The following is a 22,072-nucleotide window of genomic DNA, read 5'->3' as shown; positions in this document are numbered from 1 at the left end:
ATGCCTGGTATTTTCATTTATTTTGGCACTTACAGGGTAAAATATGAATGATGCGCATCACTGTTTCTAAACAAGATTTTTTTTAAAAATCTGGTATGCTGGGAGTTGTGCCCCAATAGCACCCAAAAAAAAAACTGCTAAACAAAAGTATATATTTTTTGAAAGTTGACATCCCAAAGTATTTTACTAGGGGCATTTTAATACTTTTTATTTAACTATTTTAGCGCCACTCTGTCCTAAACATCACAGTAAAATTGTATTTCTAACAAACCCATTGTATCCAAATACAGTATTTCAGTACATTTCTTTCCCTGGGTAACTGTAATTACTGAAACAACTTGTGACTTGTACTCAGAAACACCCGCCGAATACAGAAATACACATATTTCTGGGTAGGGGCTGTCTTTTAGGAACTGTGGGTTAAAATTGGAAAATGCGCAGTACAGTTTTCAAACGTGGATTTTTGACAGATCAGTTTGTTGGGTCCAGGTCTCATGTAAGACACATTGAAGGTCCCATATTTCGTTTTAACCCCCTAAAACTATATATTTCCAAAAACTAGACAGTTTAGGGAATCTAGTTAGGGTAAGTTGACCAGATCTTTAAAATGAAATCTGAGGCCTTTTTTTAATTTGCAAATGGTAAAACACTGTTTGATTGTTACATACCTGGCAGGGAGATCCTGCGATTCCCCTGGTCGGCAACCGCAGCCGCCGCGAGGAAGGGGGAGACCCCCTGCTTCGGTCCAGCAGCCACAGCTGCCGCGAAGAAGAGGGAGACCCCCGCATCGGACCAGTAGCCGCAGCTGCCGCGAAGAAGGGGGAGACCCCCTGCCTCGGCACGGCAACCACAGCCGCTACGAGGGAGAGGAGGACCCCCTGCCTCTCCACAGCGAAGAAGCGAAGAAGGGGAGACCCCCCGTCTCTGCACAGCAGCAGCTGCTGCGACGGCGAGGGAGACCTCCCTCCTCCACGCTGCGTTCCCAGCAGCCACAGCCGGGAGACAGGTCCTGCTCTGGAGTCCGGACCCGTTCCTCTTCACACCACGTAGTGGCGCCGGCAGGTACTACATCGACTTATATTGGGAGATTACGAAATCGCCACACACAAGATGGCCGCGCAGGAAGTGACGTAACGGCACTTTGAAAACTTGGCGGGAAATCTCTAATTAGTGCCAAAACTCCTGTGCCTATTTAAGAGACTCTCTAACTCATAGCCATTGCCTTCTGATGGTCGTGCCTATCTCGGTAGTGCCTCTCCCAGTACGCGTTCCAGTTATTTTCCTGTTATCGACCTCGGCTATCCCATGATGGTCCTGCTCTCTGGTATCCTGACCTCGGCTTATCCCACGACGCTCCTGCTCTCCGGTATCCTGACCTCGGCTCTCTGGACTATTCCTTACCTGTTCTACCTCATTTCGGTGTCTCCATCCTACGCTGTGTCGTGACAGTATCAGAAGGCCATCATGAGACCCGCTTTGGTAGGACAACAAGGGTCCACGGAGGCTCGACTTGATGAAATGGATCACCGTCTGGATCAATTTGCTCAAGCTCTCCAGACCTTGCTTCAGTGATCCTGATCCTGCACATGCCTTGGCATGGGCTTCACCGCTCTGGGAGAGAAACGTTTCTATGGTGCGCTCCTATGCTGAATTTGTTTCTAGTCTACGAGCTGTATTTGACGTTCCTGGGAGAAGAACCACTGCTTCAACTTCGCTTTTTACCATCCGTCAGGGTTCCCGTCCACTCCTGGAGTACGCTATTGAGTTCAGGACCCTGATGGTAGAGGTGAACTGGACTAACAAGGCATTAGTGGCTGCCTTCCTTAATGGACTGTCCGAGACCCTCAAAGAGGAAACTGCTGCCAGAGACTTACCTGATCTTCGTCTCCGCGAAAGACAAGTACAGCGTGAGAGTCTGAGGCTATGTGACAGGGCTGCAAGACCTACTACATGCCTCATGCAACAGTTTTCTCCTGCTGCTACATCCTATGACCCTCCTGAAGAACCGATGCAGTTGGGAGCCGCTCAGGTGTCTGAACGCGAGAGGAACAAGCGGAGACGGGAAGGACTATGTTTTTACTGTGGTCTCTCTGGTTACCTCATCAGACACTGTCCCAGCAGGCCGGGAAACGCCCGCACCTAGGTAGGCCAGGGGAACCTACCATAGGTATAGTAAATCCTTCCCCTAACCTTTTCGTCACCCGTATGACAGTTCCGGTACGTCTGGCCTGGGCCACTGGCTCCGTTGATATGGAGGCCTTTCTGGATTCTGCAACTTCATTGACTCTGTTTTTTGTGATCAGCAACGCATTCCCACCCTATCCCTGCCCGTACCGTTGTCTGTGGAGTCGATGGTAGACCGCTCATTCCTGATCAGATTTCCCTCTCTACTGCTCCGCTCAACCTTACTGTGGGCATAGTACACAGTGAACGCATGCAGCTGCTCATGATCCGCTCACCCTCCATTCCCATCATGTTGGGATTTCCGTGGTTACAAATACACAATTCTGCTATTGACTGGACTACTACTCAGATTACCGCCTGGAGTACATCCTGCAAGGATCATTGCCTCACTCCTTTGAAGCATGCCGGGGTGACAGCATCCTCGAACATTACCTCTCTTCTGCCTGAGCCTTACTGAGATTTTGCGGACGTGTTTGATAAGAAGGAGGCTGATAAATTACCACCTCATAGGCCGTACGACTGCCCGATTGACCTGCTTCCTGGGACCATGCCACCCCGAGATCGGGTCTACACGCTGTCCATCCCGGAGACCCAAGCTATGGAATTGTACATAGAGGAGAACCTTTGCCGAGGGTTTATCCGTCGGTCTATATCGCTCGCTGGTGCAGGCTTCTTCTTTGTGAAGAAAAAGAACGGGGAGCTTCGTCCATGCATCGATTGTCGCGGTCTAAACAAGATTACCAGGCGCAACACATACCCCATTCCGCTTATTTCAGAACTTTTTGACAGGCTACGTGGGGCCACTATTTACACCAAGTTGAATCTCCGGGGTGTCTTGTCCGAATCCGCGCCAACGACGAATGGAAGACCGCCTTTAACACTGGTTCTGGACATTATGAATACACAGTAATGCCGTTCGGGCTGTGCAATGCCCCGGCGGTCTTCCAATAATTTATTAATGATTGCCTTAGAGACTTTCTCCAGCAGTTTGTCGTGGTGTATCTGGACGACATTTTGATTTACTCTCCTGATTTGCAGTCACACCGCGCTCAGGTGGCTCGCGTTTTGTCTTGATTGCGGCTTCATGGACTATATGCCAAGCTCGAGAAATGTGCGTTTGAGGTTCGCAAAGTCACGTTTCTGGGATACGTAATAACACCCACAGGGTTTGAGATGGATCCATCCAAAGTACAAGCCATTAGAGACTGGCCACAACCACTGGGCTTGAAACCCCTGCAGCGTTTTTTGGGTTTTGCAAATTATTATAGACGTTTCATCCGCTACTACTCCAAGATCGCTACTCCTTTGACGGCTCTTACTAAGAAAGGGGCCAATACCCTGGAATGGTCTTCTGAGGCCATTTCCGCCTTCTCTCGACTCAAGACAAAATTTACCACTGCTCCTGTTTTACCTCATCCGGATCCTCAACTACCGTTTGTTCTAGAGGTCGACGCATCCGAATCCGGGGTTGGTGCAGTTCTTTTGCAAAGGGCCTCCTACAGTGGTCCACTCCATCCATGCGGTTACTTCTCCAGGAGATTCTCCCCGGCGGAGAGAAACTATGATATCGGGAATAAGGAACTTCTGGCTGTCATCCTCGCGCTGGAGGAGTGGCGCCATCTTCTCGACAGGCCAGATGGGCCTTATTTCTCTCCCGATTTCCTTTTGTTTTGACTTATCGTCCTTGTTCCATGAATGTCAAGGCGGATGCCCTCTCCCGTATGCATGCGTTCCCGGAGGAGGAGTGCCGTCCGCCTGAGCCCATTGTACCGGCTGCTAAGGTCCTCGCTGCTCTGCATCTCCGCTGCCGTACTTCCTTAATGGACCGCATCTCTGGATTACAGTCCCGAGCGCCAGCCTCCCTACCGGCTGGTAAGCTATTTGTTCCTGCGCACCTTCGAACCCGTGTTCTTCGTCTGTCTCATGGCTCCAGAACAGCGGGACACCCGGGGTTAGCGCGCACCAAGGATCTCGTGTCCAGGACTTTTTGGTGGCCGGAATGGGCTAAGGATACTGCCCTGTTCGTTCACTCCTGTGTCAAGTGCGCTGCCAACAAGTCTTCCAGGATACACCCCGCTGGGTTGCTTCATTCATTGCCTCGTCCTTCGATGCCCTGGGCTCACATTGCCTTGGACTTTATTGTTGACTTACCTAACTCCAAGGGATATACTGTAATCCTGATGATCATTGATCGTTTCTCAAAGATGGCCCACATGATACCCCTGAGGAGACTTCCCACGGCTTCTGCACTGGCTGACATATTCCTACGTGAGATTGTCCATCTTCATGGAGTCCCCACCGAGATTGTCCCGGACCGTGGTACTCAATTCGTTGCACGTCTTTGGTGCGAATTTACGAGAGCATTGGGGGCACCCTGGCATTCTCTTCAGCGTATCACCCACAGTCTAACGGTGCAGCAGAGAGGGCTAACCAACATCTCGAACAATACCTGAGCATCTTTATCAACCACCATCAGGACGATTGGGTTGACTTGTTACCCTTAGCGGAGTGTGCCCGTAACAATGCTTTGCAGGAATCTACGGGAGTGTCCGCCTTCTACTGTGTTTACGGTCTTCATCCGCAACCCTTCCCTGGAGCATTTCCGAATTCTCCTGACCCAGCACTGGAGGAGAGGCTGGCTATTATCCAGTCCACCTGGGCTTCGGTGCGGATGGCCTTGGAGCTGGCTGCTGGGCGACAGGAACTCCAGGCCAACATGAGACGTTCTGGTACTCCTGCTTATTCTCCTGGGGACATAGTATGGTTGTCTACCAGATACCTGCGACTCAGAGTGCCCAGCATGAAGCTGACGCCACGTTTCATCGGCCCTTTTTCTATTATCTGCCGCGTGAATCCTGTAGCCTATGAACTTTCTCTGCCAAGGACTCCTCGAGTTTTTCATGTCTCTCTGTTGAAGCCACTGGTTTGCAACCGTTTTTCTACTAGGTCCTCTGCCTCGGAGACTTCCGCCGGGGATACTTCCGGGCTTATTCCTAAAGCTATTGTCACGGGGTTAGGGAGCGAAGGAGGACCCAACTATGCAGATATATGGATGAGGCACGGTCCAGTAAACAGTCCGATCAACGGGCAACAGCAAACAGCGAGGTCAAAAACGTATCCGAGGTCGAGGCAGGCAGATCAGAAGCGTAAACGGTATAAACAGGTCCGAGGTCGAGGCAGGCAGCGCAAAGTCGTAGTCAAAAAACAGGCAAAGGTCGGTACACAAGGCAATAGAGATATATATCACAGAACAGCACACCCAAAAAGCAAAACACTTTGAACGGGTAAAGAAGAGGAATACAAACGGCGTTTAAATAGGAGAAGGTACTCACAGATAGGCCGCGGCGTGGCGTGCGTTGCGTGTGTGGCGTGCGCGGCGTGCGCTGTGTGACGTCATCGCGGCCGCGGCAGACTTCCGATCCGTGGTCACGGCGATATTTGTCTGTGATGTGCCTGCACGTCCTCGGTGTGCAGGCACAAGCCCGAGCGAGGGAGCGGAGGTTGGACTACCCTGCCGACGGCTCGTACGGCGCCGGTGGCAGTGACGGGCGCGCCGCCACGATCGCCTGAGGCGCATGCCGCGGTGGCGCGTGTGACGCTCAGTTGACATCGGGTCGCGGCGGAGGCGGAACTGCGTCCCCGACGTGACCGCACGGTGTCATCGACCGGACGGAGAGAGCCGCCGCGAGAACCCGAGGTAAGTGCCGCGGCGGCGCGCGTGACAGCTATCCTGGACTGTTGCAGGCAACAAGGGAGTCTCCAATATCTGGTCATTGCCTTCTGATGGTCATGCCTATCTCGGTAGTGCCTATCCCAGTACGCGTTCCAGATGTTTTCCTGTTATCGACCTCAGCTATCCCACGACACTACTGCTCTCCAGTATCCTGACCTCGGCTTATCCCACTACGCTCCTGCTGTCCAGTATCCTGACTTTGGCTCTCTGGACTATTCCTTACCTGTCCTACCTAACTTCGGTGTCTCCATCCTACGCTGTGTCGTGACATTGATAAGCATATTTTCTGCATATATAGTTTGAAGAAAATATGCTTATCAAACAGTGTTTTACCATTTGCAAATTTTAAAAACGGCCTCAGATTTCATTATTTTTTTATTTGGTATATGTTTATGAAGTGATTGTATGATATAATATACCTTATTTCTCACATTTTGTCCATGAGATAAAAAAATACTTCCACAATTTAGTGCCACTAATCCTTTTCAATAAGATATGCAGATTGAAATAGAGTAAATAACACAAAACCTTTACTTTTCCTCTCACTGATTTATGGGCCTAGAAAGCTTTGTCCTCTGAAGTAACTACAAATTCAAGAGGGTGTTTTATCCCTAGATATGTAAAAATGAAATAATTCAATTTATTCCTACAGTAAGTAAAGTGCCAGGAAACAGATGACAAAATACACACACCAGGACAGGCTCTGCCACACCAACACCCAAACACACGCCAAGACAGGCTCTGCCAGATCCAGACACACACACCAGGACAGGCTCTGGCACACCGACACCCAAACACACACACCAGGACAAGCTCTGCCACACCGACACCCAAACACACACGCCAGGACAGGCCAGTGTAACAGTGTATCGCCCCGAATCAGCACTATGTGTATTTATGCCCCCAGCCTGCCCCTTACTTTAGTATTGATTTATGTAATTCACAAGTGGGTGCTTTCTGGGGGTATCACATAAATCAGTACTAAAGGGGGGCTGGGTGGTGGGATAAATATACAATGGGGTAGCAATACACAAGGGTTTTTATATCGCTGACCAGCCCAGATAAAATACTGCCCTGCAGTATGGGGGATGTATATGTGACTAGTTGGTTCCCTTCCATGGGTCCTTACATCCTCCATACTACAGGGCAGCATTTTACCTGGGCTGGTCAGCAATATGTAAAACGTATGTGTCCTGGAAAGCATGGCCGATGTGGTCACCCTTGTGTATTGCCCCCAGCTACACCCACATTGTATATATTACTTTTTTAAGATATCATTAAGAAATTCACATTTAAATGTCTAATTTTGGTCTATGAAGAATCACTATTTGTCTAAAATTGTTGTTTTCGTTTTAACTATTGTGGTAACATACTTGGACCGCCATATGTTGTTTCTGCAAAAGGAAACACAAAACAAGAGTAAATAATAAAGAGACGTCCATTTTAAAATGCCTATGATCATAAGGATTCTAGTTTTCAATATTATATACCAATTTCAATGCGCATATAAAATTTAAATAGTTGCATAAAAAAATGCATCTTTATTTGACCTCTAGTCATTTAACGCATTTTGATAAAATGTATTTTGTTCTCTATTAGGCAAAACCATTACAGAAGTCTAAAACAAATTCTCACAATATGTTTCACAATTTTACCAAAATAAAGTACACTGGAAAATTAAGACTGTTTAGATCAAGGGTTCAACCAAGTCAACATACATTTGAAAAATGTCTATGGCTATAAAATGTAATATTTGTTTAAATGTAGAGATTTTATTAATGTTGTTCTTCTCGTGTTTTCTTTTAGTGGAATTTCTTCTTTTTGTGAGTGTCAATCATACAAGCTGCTATGAATAACCATATGTCTAGTATGTTACATACAACTTTTTAAGATATCATTCAGAAACTCACATTTAAATGTTCAATTTTGGTCTATGAAGAATCACTATTTGTCTAAAAGTGTTGTTTTAGTTTTAACTATTGTGATAACATACTTGGACCGCCATATGTTGTTTCTGCAAAAGGAAACACAAAACAAGAGTAAATAATAAAGAGTTGTCCATTTTATAATGCCTATAATCATAAGGATCCTAGTTTTAAATGTTGTATACTAATTTCAATATGTATATAAAATTTACATAGATGCATAAAAAATGCACCTTTATTTGACCTCTGGTCATTTAACGCATTTTGATAAAATGTGTTTTGTTCTCTATTAGGCAAAACTATGCTATGGAAAATCTTGATATGTCTAGTATGTTACATATATGTTTTTAAGATATCATTGGGAAACATTTAAATGTTTAAGAATTAAAATACTTAAAGAAGACAACTTAATTTTTTTATATAAAACCTGAAAAATATTTCTGTAAACTTTTTTTTTCCATTACAGCAAATAAAATACTAAGATGGTAATGTCAAAGCTTTAGCATTTAACTAAACAACATTTTAATATAGATGGTAAAATAATTTAACAGTCACACCACCTGGATAACCTATGAAAACAAAATGTTTTATAGTTAGAAAGGGGGCTTTGGGTGTAGTGGGATTTGGGAAACCCAATCATACAGAGGGTTTTCTGTAACTGAGGTAATTTAAGACATCTAGACATTTATACAGTATCATTCTATTATTTACTATTTTGTTTTATAATTATAGATTAGGTAAGGCTACAAACATGGGCTTCTAGAAGATGACTCTGTAATATAGAACACAAAAGTGACGTAATTAATAAAGCCACATTTTTTCATGTTCATGAGAGCAAAGTTTTGAGAACATTAAAATGTGTATATAATTTGTGTTATAACTACAGAAGTTTTTTAAACAAAACTACAATTTATAACTATATCTGATTTACAGTTTTTCTTCAAAAATACCTTAACATTTTAATCTGAATATTGAAGAACATATTTATGCATTGTGTTAAATACTAGCATGAAAAATCATTATGATGGTTAATTTTATGGTTTGTTTTATTATTGACCAATGTGACAAAATAGACCTAAAATAACTCTGACAATATTTTTCACTTAAAGTACACTGAAAAATTATGTATTGTTTAGATTCTGGGTTCTAACAACTCAACATACAACAGAAAAACTTTCATGGCTATAAAATATAATATCCATCTCAAAATATTGATATATAGAAGTTAAAATGCTTACCTGTCACAACACCCGTATATCCTATAAAAACAAACATATTTTGGAATGTAATAGAGACTTTAATAGTGTTGATCTTCACATGGTTTTTTTAGTGGGATTTCTTCCTTTTGTGAGTGTCAATCATACAAGTTGGTATAAATCATCATGTATATTTATAGCATGTAACATATATAAAAAAAAAAACGTTCAGAAATTCACAGTTAAATGTTTAATTTTTTTTTTTTTTTTTTTTTTTTTTTTTTATTTTATTTAAATATTTTATACTTTATGTTCTCAGATTTAGAATACATCGGTAGGGTATTACAATGTCAAAAACAAAAAAAAAAAAAAAAAAAAAGGGAAAAAAAAAAATAAATTCTTGAATGGAATTATAAGCAATTAAACACTTATTCAAAACGAACAATGCGTCCATTCATTATTATGTTCCGTTCTACCGTAAGATATATGATTATTTAAGAATTTTATAAACAGAAAACAGTAGACTGCTACCCGAACCGAATAAAAGAAAAAAAAAACCAGAGAATAAATTACAGCATATTATCTAATATAAGCTGTAACTGTGGCAAGTAATTGCCAATCACAACACCACCCATAACATTCATCCAACAGGCAGTCATACATGGGAGACAATGAGAAGCATCTAGGAGCTAGCTATTAATCATAAAGTAGTTCATAGTGCAGTATAGTGTAACGTCCGCCCAGGGGAAAAAAAGGAAAAAAAAAAAAAAAAAAAAAAAAAAAGCAAGGGAAGTAAAAAAATTAAACCTCAGGTAGAGAATTTCAAAATATTTTCTGGATCAGTGTCTCGAAAGTGTTTCCAGGGTAGCCAGATATTATCGAATTTAGAAAGCTTGTTGATTTTAATATAGTATCCTCTTTCCATTAAATACTGATGATTAGTTTGATTAATAACTGATCCCCAGTCAAATAGGCCTGCCTGTCTCCAGTTTCTAGCAATGCATATTTTTGCGGCCATAAGTACATGGATAATTAAAATTCTATGATTTAAATGGTATTTCTCAAGTCCCAAATGGAAAAGAAACATCTGTGGGTCTAGTTGGTCCTGAAAGTGGAGAAGTGAGCCAAGTAGTTGCAAGAGGTTATATCTCAAGTTTAGTAGTTGCGGGCACTCCCACCAGATATGGGCAAATGTGCCCATGTGGGAGAGACATCGCCAACATCTGTTTGAATGTGTACTACTGATTTTATTGAGTCTAGTTGGAACCAGATACCATCTATAAATTATCTTAATATAAATCTCTATTAAATTTATTGAGTGAACGTGCTTTCTTATGAGAACCAAGGCCTGACGCCATTGATCCAAGGAAAACTCGAAACCTAGCTCACTTTCCCACTTCAGGATTGGTGGATCTTTCTCATCTTTTTGCATAATTAATAAAAGTTTAGTTGAACTTGAGATTTGTTTCTTTTTTTTGTGAGTTGTTAGCCAATGTTCTACTTCCGGATTCCTATCGATTCCCACCTGATTAATAAGATTTTTAATCCTCAAAAAAGAGAATAATTCAGATGGTGGTAGAGAAAAAGATTTGCATATCTGGGGAAAGGGCACAATGGTATCTTGGTTTAACAAGTTACCAATGCAGGAAATAAATAAAATAAATTAAATGTTTAATTTTGATCTATGGAGAATCATTATTTTTTTCATAACTGCTGTTTTAGATTTAATCATCATGGTAACATACCTGGACCTCCATATGGTGTTTCTGCAAAAGGAGACACAAAGCAAGAATAAATAATAAAGTCAGCCACTTTAACTCCTTAAGGAATGAGGTTATATGTTACCATGTTTGCACTAAATGACCAGAGCAGTTTTTGTGTTTTTGCTATACCTTTATTCAACTCTGATTGCCCAGTAACTCACTTAGTGCACCCACACACATATATTGTTTTATTTCAGCATAAGTAGTGCTTTCTTTTGAAATGATAATTATATCTATATAAACCATCATTTAGTATGATAATAAAAGTGTGGGGAAAATTAGGGAAAAATTTAAAAAATGTCATGGTTTCACCTATAAAAACTATAACCAGTGCAAATGGGGGAAAAAAATTCCAAAAGTGTTTTTAGGTATTTGTCCTGGTTTTGGAAACACCACATATGTCTGGTATTTGTATTTATTTTGGCACTTACACGGTTAAGTATCAATGATGCGCATCACTGTTTCTAAACAAGTTTTTTTTTTAAATGGGTTATGCTGGGAGTTGTACCCCAATAGTGCCCAGAAAAAGAAAACATGCTAAACAAAAGTATATATTTTTTGAAAGTTGACATCCCAAGGTATTTTACTAGGGGCATTTAAACTCTTTTTATTAAACTATTTAAGCGCCAGTCTGTCTTAAAAATTGCAGTACATTTTATTTCTAACAAACCCATTGTATCCTGGAAAATTAATGAAAAAACTTGTGATTTGTTTGCAGAAACATCCGCCGAGTACAGGTATACACCATATGTATGGGTAGGGCATATCTCTTCTGGGTTAAAATTTGGAACAAACATGGTTTTCAAACATGAAATTTGGAAAGATCAGTTTGAGACACCTTAGAGGCCCTATATTTAATTTTAACCCCCTATAGTTACTGTATTTGCTCGATTATAAGACAAGGGTTTTTTTTTCAAATGCTCTATGGTGGTGCACCGGAAGGTCATGTGATGCTGGCGCTCAGTTATAGAAGCCCCGGTGGAAGTACTGGCCAGCAGAAGCGGAGGTCTGCATCGTACAGGCTGCCCCACTAGACACCAGGGAGTCTGAAACACTGGTCACAACAAGTAAAGGGAAGCACTGGTAAGTCGGGGGGGATTAAGAGTGGCATGGGGGGTTTAATGGTTTTCATAAAAGGCATATCAGGGAGACAGGTTGGCATATAGGGGGTATAAGGCATATCTGGGGGCAGAGTGGCTTATTAGGGAGGCAGAGTGGCACATAGGGGTATAAGGCATTTCTGGGGGGGCAGAATGGCAAATAGGGGGTTAAAAGGCATATCTGGGGCAGAGTGGCTTATTAGGGAGGCAGAGTGGCATATAAGGGATATCTGGGGGAAGATGTGCATAACTTGGGCAGCGTGGCAAATAAAAGGAAATAAAAACAAAAAAACTTTTTTCATAGTTTTTATTAAATATGAAAAAATAGTTTACCTGTGAATTAATATTTACTAGTAAAAACATGTTTCCTATAGGGTTGTCTTATATTCAGGCTTTTTCTTTTTTCCTAAATTAATATTCAAATTTTTGAGGGGTCTCTTATAATCAGGGTCATCTTATAACGGTGTATATTTTAAAAAAAAAGACAGCTCAGGAAATCTAGTTAGGGGTATATTGGCCTCTCCAATGCAACTGATTCTGCACCAGCACCTTACAAATTTAGTCTAACAAAAAAAGAAAAAAAAATTCTCATCCACTTTGCAGTTTTACCATGTTTATTTTTCTGAGGGATTTGTGTTCAGTAATGTAATGTTTCTCAGACCCCTGTGGAGTCAAAACTGGAACATGCGCATTTTAGTTTTTAAACTTGGAATTTTGACAGATCACTTAACTGGGCCCATGTCTCATTTGAGACACAGTAAAGTTCCCTGGGCTTCCGGGCAGACCAGCACCTTCCAAAACGGGGATTAACCCCTAAAATGCTGCGGCTATGAAATGTTATATTTACCCCAATGTAGAGACTTTATTAGTATTGTTCTTCTCATGGGTTTTTTTGTGACATTTCTTCCTTTTGTGAGTGCCAGTCATACAAGCTGCTATGAAAAATCATGATATATCTGGTATGTTACATGCATGTTTTTAAGATATCATTAGGAAATTCACATTTAAATGTCTAATTTTGATCTGTGAAGAATCATTATTTATCTAAAACTGTTGTTTTAGTTTTAGCCATCATGGTAACATACCTGGACTGTCATATGGTGTTTCTGCAAAAGAAAACACAGAACAAGAGTAAATAATAATCAGTCATCCATTTTAATATGCCCAAGATCATGAGGATTCTAGTTTTGAAATTTGTATAGAATATACTTTAGATAGCATAAAACAAAATGTATCTTTATCTGATTTCTAGTCTTTTATTGTATTTTGATAAGGTGTGTTTTGGGCTTTGTTTATAACACCACATTTTCAACTTTTTACTTAAAGGAGACACCTTAATATATTATTTTACCCCCTTCAGTCCCCTATGGACATACCCGTACGTCCAAAAAATGCATCTCAAGAGTCCCCTATGGACGTACCAGTACGTCCTGCCCTCCTTGCATAGAGAACACAGTGTCTGTGATTGGTGCAGGGGGGGATCGCAGGGAGGAGAGTGAGAAACCATGTTTCTCACTCTTCTTCCATGCTGAAAAATGAATCCGCAAATAAAAAAGTCACTATAATAATACAATAAATAATAATTAAAAAAAAACAATAAAGTGAGCCAAGTGCTGTCATTGTGACATCACTGGCATTAATAACATGTTCAAGAGGTCCCTAAGAGGACCTCTAACCATACTGCACTGATAAAAACTGATTTTAAAAAAAATAAAATAAATCCCTAAACAAAACATCTAAAAAGTATAAACCTCTTGTCCCCCAAACCCATTAAGCCATAAGCATAAATATTCTACGAATAATGTACACCTTATAGTATTTTCCCTACAAGTGCTGGGAAAGTATGGAAAATCTATATAAATTAGGTATTTCTGAAATCAGGACATGTGAATTGATAAAGTTGGAGGGGATTTTCCATTACTTTACCTATTTTGTGAGGATTCAGAGGAAAATATATAAAAAAATTAGGTTTTTTTTCTAATTTTCTCTAGTTTTTACTAAATTTCTCGTCCTAAATTTTCCGCTAATCATCTACCTATGGTATCAAAAGAAAGCTTTATGTCTCCTTGAAAAAAACAATATATAGTTTTCATGGGTACACTATTTGCAGGAAAGAAGAATAATCGCTGAACCGACATACCGCAAAAATGGCAAGATTGCTCTGGGCTTTGAGGTACCAAAAACCCCTAGGATTGAAGGGGTTAAGCTTTAAAATTATTTATGTAAACTTTATTTACTGGTTGCCTGTGCATGATAGGAGTGTGATTAATGTTAGCAATCACACGCCTATCATGCGCAGGCAACCAGTAAGTGCTGGAACCTGGGCATGATAGGAGTGTGATTGCTGTTAGCAATCACACTCCTATCATGCCAAGTCAGCCAATACATACTGAAACCTGGCTAGCTGCTCCCCTTGTGTATTGATGCTGCCAGCAGTATGGGGTCTGCACATCACTTACAGCCACCCTGTGCCATGCCCCCCACTTACTCATCCATGCTATCACACACACACCGATTCATATACTCATTCATTCACAGATTAATTCCCTCAATCGCGCATACTCATTCATACACTCTCCCCCACCCCCTTACCTGCACTGCAGCTCTCTAGGTGCCGCTCACAGACTTCCGCAAGGGTCGTGGCTTCCCTCTGTGTTGTTCGCATTCTGTGCGAGCAACTTCTCTTGTACTGCACAGAGAAAGCAGGAATGGAGCAGAGTTATGTGATGTAAATTCACGTGACTCTGCTGGGTTCCATTTCCCCTGTTCAGTACAAAAGATCCTCCCACAGATAAGCAGCAGGGCCCTTGTGATCCCAGTTGCCCTGGCTGCAGATCTTAAGTGGGAACGCACTTCGAGGTCAGACGGGATGCATTTGGCCCCTGATATAGATAGTATAATGATTCAGCTGTCATACCACCTGGATAACCTTTAAAAACCAACATGTTTTGTGGTCTTAAAGGGGGCTTTGAATGTAGTCGGATATTTTCCTTGTGAGTGCCAGTCATACAGAGGGTTTTCCATAAGTCTGGTAATTTAAGGCATTTCCCTTTGAAGTTTGTGTATTATCATTCTATGATTTACTATTGTATTTTATAAGTAAAGATTAGGTAAGGCTACAAACCTGGACTTCTAGAAGATGCCCCTATAATATGGAACATAAAAGTGATATAATTAATAAATATAGTCATCTTTTCACATGTTCATGAGATCAAAGCTTTGAGAACATTTAAATTTGTATGTAATTTAATTTATGATCATACAAGACCGTTTCTTAAAACAATACTAATCTATATCTGATTCAAAGTATTTGCACCCCCACCCCCAAAAAAAATTTGGAAGGTTTTGATATCTGGAACTTTTTATGTTAATTCTGGCAAAATACCTGAATCTTGGAGAACACATTTTGTTAAAGATTTGAATGAAAAATCATTCTGATGTTTAGTTTCATGGTTTGTTGTACTATTAACCAATTTGGGGCAACTGAAGCATTTTTAACAAATAGACCTAAAATAATTCTTACAACATTTTTCACTATTTTAACAAAAAAAGTACACTGAAAAATTAAGATTGTTTAGATCTAGGGTTCCACCAACTCAACATACATTTAAAAAGTTGATTGGTAAAGTAATATTTTGATATTTATGGAATTTACAATGATTTACCTGTTACAACATGTATAAAAACAAAATTACTTTGGAATGTAATAGTGACTTTAATAGTGTTGTTTTTCTCATTTTTGTTTGTGAGTACAAATCATACAAGCTGCTCTGAAAAATTATATATATATATATAATTTTCCATAGCAATATATATATATATTTAGTATGTTAGTATATAGTATAGTATATAAGAGTATAGTACAGTACATCCATTTTAATACACCTTAAGGATTACAGAAAACCAGGTCTCTTTATGAGTAGTAAAACAATGTCATTGGATGAAACAAAAACAGAAATTAAATTAAATTACCCACCAAGACCTCTAACCAATGGGTGTTGAGTACCTGGGTCATGATATTCAAACGAAAACAACCAATAGATATATATTTAGGGGAGGTACTATAATGGTAACAATGCCTGCTTCATGTCTTGAGCAGGAGTGGACCGAACCTCAAGCACTCTGCCCCACAATGGTAAGGGACAGGAGTCAAAACTGGAACATGCACATTTCAGTTTTTAATCTTGGAATTTTGACAGATCGGTTAACTGGGCCCATGTCTCATTTGAGACACAGTAAAGGTCCTTGGGCTTCCAGACAGTCCAGCAGCAGCAATGCACCGTCCAAAATGGGGATTAACCCCTAAAATGCTGCTTCTATAAAATGTTATATTTGCCTTAATGTAGAGACTTTAATAGTATTGTTCTTCTCATTTTTTTTTAGTGACATTTCTTCCTTTTGTGAGTGCCAGTCATACAAGCTGCAATGAATAATCATGATATGTCTATATGTTACATAAATGTTTTTAAGATATTATTAAAAAAATCACATTTAAATGTCTAATTTTGGTCTATGAAGGATCATTATTTGGTAAAAACTGTTGTTTTAGTTTTAACCATCGTGTTAACATACCTGTTACGCCATGTGGTGTTTCTGCAAAAGGAAACATAAAAGAAGAGTAAATAATAAACAGTGATTCATTTTAATATGGATTGTAGTTTTGAAAATTGCATAGAATTTTTGATATATATAATTTTGATTGTTGCATAAAGCAAAATTAATCTTTATTTGACCTCCAGTCTTTTAATACATTTTGATAAGGTGTATTTTGGGCTCTGTTAGGAAAAACAATTCCGGAGGTCAAAAACAAATTCTGACAATATGTTTCACTATTTTACCAAAACAACGTACAATGAAAAACTAAGATTGTTTAGATCTAAGGTTCAACCAACTCAACATACATTTGAAAAATGTCTATGGCTATAAAATTTAATATTTATTTGTATGTAGAGACTTTATTAATGTTGTTCTTCTTGTGTGTTTTTTTTTTAATAGGATTTCTTCTTTTTGTGAGTGCCAATCATACAAGCTGCTATGAATAATCATGATATGTCTAGTATGTCACAAATGTGTTTTTAAGACATTAAGAAATTCACATTTAAATGTCTAATTTTGATCTATGAAAAATCATTATTTATCTAAAACTGTTGTTTTAGTTTTAGCCATCATGGTAACATACCTGGACTGTCATATGGTGTTTCTGCAAAAGAAAACACAGAACAAGAGTAAATAATAGTCATCCATTTTAATATGCCCAAAATCATGAGGAGTTTAACTTTGAAATTTGTATAGAATTTGGAATATATATACTTTAGATAGCATAAAACAAAATGCATCTTTATCTGATTTCTAGTCTTTTATTGTATTTTGATAAGGTGCGTTTTGGGCTTTGTATGAAAAAAAGATACAGAGGTCAAATTATGTTCTATGCATAAACACAAAATACATAATTTCCCAAAATGAAAGGTATGTTAATTTGACCCCCAATGTTTACAAACAATATCAAGACACAAGAGGGTGCCCTGTTCATAACACCACTTTTTCAACTTTTTACTTAAAGGAGACACCTTAATATTTTATTTTAAGCCTTAAAGGTATTTCTGTAAACTTTTATTTGCATCACAACAAACAATATATAACGATGGTGATTTCAAATATTTAGCATTTCACTTAACAATATTTTAATATAGATAGTATAATGATTCAGCTGTCACACCACCTGAATAACCTATAAAAACCAAAAATGTTTTGTGGTCTCAAAAGGGGCTTTGAGTGTAGCGGGATATTTTCCTTGTGAGTGCCAGTCATACAGAGGGTTTTCCATAAGTGTGGTAATTTAAGGTACTTCCAGTTGAAGTTTGTGTATTATCATTCTATGATTTACTTTTTGTTTTATAATTAAAGATTAGGTAAGGCTACAAACCTGGACTTCTAGAAGATACCCCTATAATATGGAACACAAAAGTGACATAATTAAAAATAATTTAAGATGGTAATTTCAAAGTTTTAGCATTTCACTAAACAATATTTTAATGTAGATGGTATAATAATTTACCTGTCACACCACCTGGATAACCTGTGAAAACAAAATATTTTGTAGTGTGAAAGGGGGCTTTAAGTGTAGTGGGATATTGTCATTTGTGAGTGCCAGTCATACAGAGGGTTTTTCCGTAATTGTGGTTATTTAAGACATCTAGACATGTATATAGTGTCATTCTGTGATTTACTATTTTATTTTATAATTAACCCCTTAAGAACCAGGCTGTGTTTTATCTTTTGTACCCTTTGGGACCAAGGCTGTTTTAACACTTTTGGTGTGCTCGTGTTTAGATGTAATTTTCTCCTCACTCATTTAGTGTACCCACAAAAGTTTGTTTTTTTTAGACAAGAAGGGCTTTCTTCAGATACCATTTTTTTGATCATATTATCTAATTTCCCAGAAAAAACTAATAAAATATGATGAAAAATAAAGTACAATCGGGACATGCAGGATACATGGTGTCAAGAGGAACCGCATATTTAACGATTGCATAACCGTAGAACTGTAACAAAAAGTCTTAGTTTGACAAAGTATTTCGCAATAGGTGAGCATTCTTAAAGGAGAGATATGTGCATCGTAATACATGTATGCGACGAAGAGTATTCTTTTTGATGTTAACATTGATAACTATAGTACCTAGAGGAGATGAGGAGCATAAGGAGAAGGTGGAAACCCGACAGGTTCACCGCATAATTGTAGGCCTGGAGGACTTAGGTACCAGAACATAATATGTGAAGCCAAACAATGTGTGGCCATAAACCGAAAAAATGAAATTATGATGTGTAGGCCAAGTACATCCAAAGACTCAAACCAAGGGGAGGTCCGGACATTTGTCAAGAGAGGAGACATATGGTCGCCAGTGGAACCACCGAAGCTTGGCGGCGCCCGAGAGGATCTCCATATGGTAAATAAATTCAATGTGATGGAACCAGGCAGACACAGAGGGGGGGCTGGCGGACTTCCAGGATCTAGGAAGAGTGGTGAGGGCTGCGTTAATCAAGTGGAATTTAATGGATCCCTTATAGGATTTATATGGAATAGTATTGTGGTGTAAGAGGATAGACGCCGGGGTAGCCGTGAAAGCCCAATATTTTGTGATTTTTCATCACTAAAATTGCGCTGTAGGTATAGATTTACAGCTCCTGGTATATGTTACTATCAAACAACACCCAATATGTGTTCAGCAACATCTCCTGAGGTTGTTTGGGAGGTAAAACACCACATTTAGGAAGTGCGCATGAGAAACAAGTTTTTACTTGGAACTTTTACATCTGGTCCTACTACCCCCATGTCCTAATAGGACCATCTTTGAAGCCGGCTAATTCAATTTACCCCATCAAACCATATATTTTTGAAAACTAGACACCCCAAGGTATTTCAAATGCTAGTATTTGAACCCTTTCCATGCATAAAACTCTACCACCAGCCTTTGCCAAAGTTTGTGGTAGTAATGTTTTGTATTTTTTTCATACAAATTGTACTTTGGGTATATATTTATAGCTCCTGATATAAATCACTATTAAACAACACCCCAATGTGTGTTTAGCAACATCTCCAGAGTACAGTGATATCACCCATGCATGGGTTTGTCTGGTGTTTGGGGCTAAAAGGCCACATTTGGGAAGTGCGTCCCCCCCCATTTTGGTCAGTCTGTGTCTTTGCCCTATCTTTGAGCCCGGCCACACCCCTTAAACCATTCATATTTTTTTTTAATTACACGCCTCTTGGGTATTTGAAATGCTTTTACTTTAACTCTTTCCATGTCAAGATTTTTGGGAAGATACAGTGCTAATTTTAGCACTTGCTCATATTAATAAACTTTATTTTTTATTTTATTCTTTTTGGACTTTTTTACATTTTGCTGGAACTGGATGGTTCCTCTGATGCATAATAATTTTTAAATGTTACCATTTTTTAAGCTTTTTTCATATATATGCTGTCACATAACTCTGCCCCCCCTCCTTCCTTTGGAATTAATCCTTCCTTTTGGAATGAATTAATATTTACTAGTAAAACTTTTTTTCCTATAGGGTAGTCTTATATTCAGGCTTTTTGTTTTTTTCCTAAATTAATATTTAGATTTTGGGGGGTCGTCTTATAATCGAGAAAATACGGTATATATATATATTCAACCTGCAAGTGGAGCCAGCGTTCTCTAGAGGGTCTGGAGACCCTCTGGGGAGATTTTCCAACTTTGTTATTTTTTGTTTACAGGAAGGCCGCCATCTTGTGAGTGGTAAAAGCGCATCCTGGGGTGAGTGTTCGATGTGGCTGAATGCTTGTGATCAAGGCATTTCAGCAACACCATTGAAGTTCCTTGCCTTGTTCCCTGTCCTTTGTTTGCTGTACCATGTATGTCTTGTCTGGCTATGTTTCTTGCTCGGTCTCCCTGTTCCTTGTTCTGTCCCCCTTGCTTGCTATGTTTCTGCTGTTTCTCTGCTTAGCTTCCCGTCTCCCAACCTGCAGCATCCTGCACATTTTTCTGTTGAGCTATGTCTCGTGCCTGATCCAGGATATCACTTTGTTTTGTTCTGGACAACATCCGCTGCTATGTCAGGGCCCTGGTATGTGGCCGCACAACCCTAGGTGCTCAACACCCTGGAGGGTGCATCAGGCCCTGTCCAACTCCACTACTGCGCAATAACTCCTGAATACCATCATTGGGCGCTCTGGGTCATTACAGTCGTCTGTATGGATCCGGTCCCTGACAGTAGACACCAACAGGGGTCCGTTCTGTGTGGAAAACTTTACTACTTTTTCTGGTTAGACCACATCTAGAGTTTTGGGTACAGTCCTGGAGACCCCATCTCGAGCAGGATATTTACATTTTGAAGAGAGTTCAGAAGAAGGCTACCAAAAATCTGAATGGTTTGCAGTATAAAAAATATCAGGATAGAGAACTCAATTTGTATAGCTTGGAGGAAAGAAGATAATTTTTTAAAAAAATATTTAAAGGGATTAACAAAGTGCAGGAGGGAAGTTAGAAGTGAAATGATAGAACTATAGGTCATACCCCAAAATCAGAGAATCAGATATTTAGATATTACAACTTCCCATCAGGAGCGATAGAGGCTTAGATTTATCCTGAATCCAAGACAAAATCAAGGACTGATTAAGACTTTTCCTTTTACATCAGGAATAGTTCTTATCTGTCATCAAATGTTTCTATATTTCTATTACTGCCTTCTGTGGTATATGTAGCAGAAGGCTGGCCAATAAAACACTTATAATGTACGAATATTCGTACGAATTGCTATTTTAACTAAATTCGCTAATTTTGTCAATTTATATGAATCTCTGAAAACTAGGAGTACTTCATTTTTGTTTAAATTTTGTTGGTTGTTTCATTCACACTCTTACTCATTCACGCTTTCACATGCTCATTTACTCTTTCTGCCGACTACTTCCGTGTCCCTATGCTACATAGCTCCAATTCTTATCCTGCATTTTCTTGTCCTACTTTCTTCATCCCCTGCTCCAAAAAGTCTCTGTTCTTCATCTGCTTCTCTGTGGACGACGGGACATGACATATGGTGAACGTCCGCAAAATGATGGCACTTCCAGGCAACTCGGGGACACGAAAGTGGTCGGAAGAGACGGTAGGAAGACATGCAGAGAGAGCGTGGGAGAGAGTAAATGAGAGTGAAAGAGCATGAGAGAGTGAATGAGGGTGAGCGACAACAAATTTGATCCGAATGCAAAAAGGCCTTTCCATATACAATCATTACTAGTTTTGTTTTACACTTAAATAATAGATATAGGAATTTAATATGAATATTATATAACTATAATATGAATACAAAAAGAGAATACATTTTTCTGGGTGTATAGAATTACCATTATACAAAACTCAATGAATACTAATAATAGTGTCGAAGTGAAAGAAATACCTTATTGGTGAATTGTAACTGTAAGATTTTTTTTTATCATACTTCATATTTCTATGGTGTATGATTAGTTTATGTTTCCAAAAACCCTAATTATGCAGGGGAACATATCTGGAAAATATAACCTTTGGCCCACAAAGAATAGTATAGCATACCTCCCACCATTCCTGGATTTAGAAGGATAGTTCCAAATTTGGGGTACTGTCCTGCTCTCCCATGTAGTTGCATCACTGTCCCAAAATGC

At 39.6% G+C, this 22,072-nt stretch overlaps 1 protein-coding gene across 1 annotated transcript in view; it reads right to left on the bottom strand.

Moving 5' to 3' along the window:
• Nucleotides 1-7,273: 7,273 nt before the first annotated feature.
• The window catches only part of LOC128491378 (mucin-19-like), a 130,611-nt gene continuing 115,812 nt past the window's right edge, over nucleotides 7,274-22,072 (bottom strand). Inside the window, exons 75-81 of the mRNA XM_053463701.1 lie at nucleotides 17,081-17,101; nucleotides 16,474-16,494; nucleotides 12,987-13,007; nucleotides 10,784-10,804; nucleotides 9,081-9,101; nucleotides 7,911-7,931; nucleotides 7,274-7,311 (exon numbers count right to left, since the gene is read on the bottom strand). Coding sequence (XP_053319676.1) covers nucleotides 7,274-7,311; nucleotides 7,911-7,931; nucleotides 9,081-9,101; nucleotides 10,784-10,804; nucleotides 12,987-13,007; nucleotides 16,474-16,494; nucleotides 17,081-17,101 — 164 coding nt within the window. The remainder of the gene's footprint in view (nucleotides 7,312-7,910; nucleotides 7,932-9,080; nucleotides 9,102-10,783; nucleotides 10,805-12,986; nucleotides 13,008-16,473; nucleotides 16,495-17,080; nucleotides 17,102-22,072) is intronic.

This window comes from Spea bombifrons, chromosome 4 (genome assembly GCF_027358695.1).
Source record: "Spea bombifrons isolate aSpeBom1 chromosome 4, aSpeBom1.2.pri, whole genome shotgun sequence".
Lineage (NCBI taxonomy): Eukaryota > Metazoa > Chordata > Amphibia > Anura > Pelobatidae > Spea > Spea bombifrons.
The sequence above is the reverse complement of the archived record's forward strand: the minus strand, read 5'-3'. Positions and strand labels throughout refer to the sequence as shown.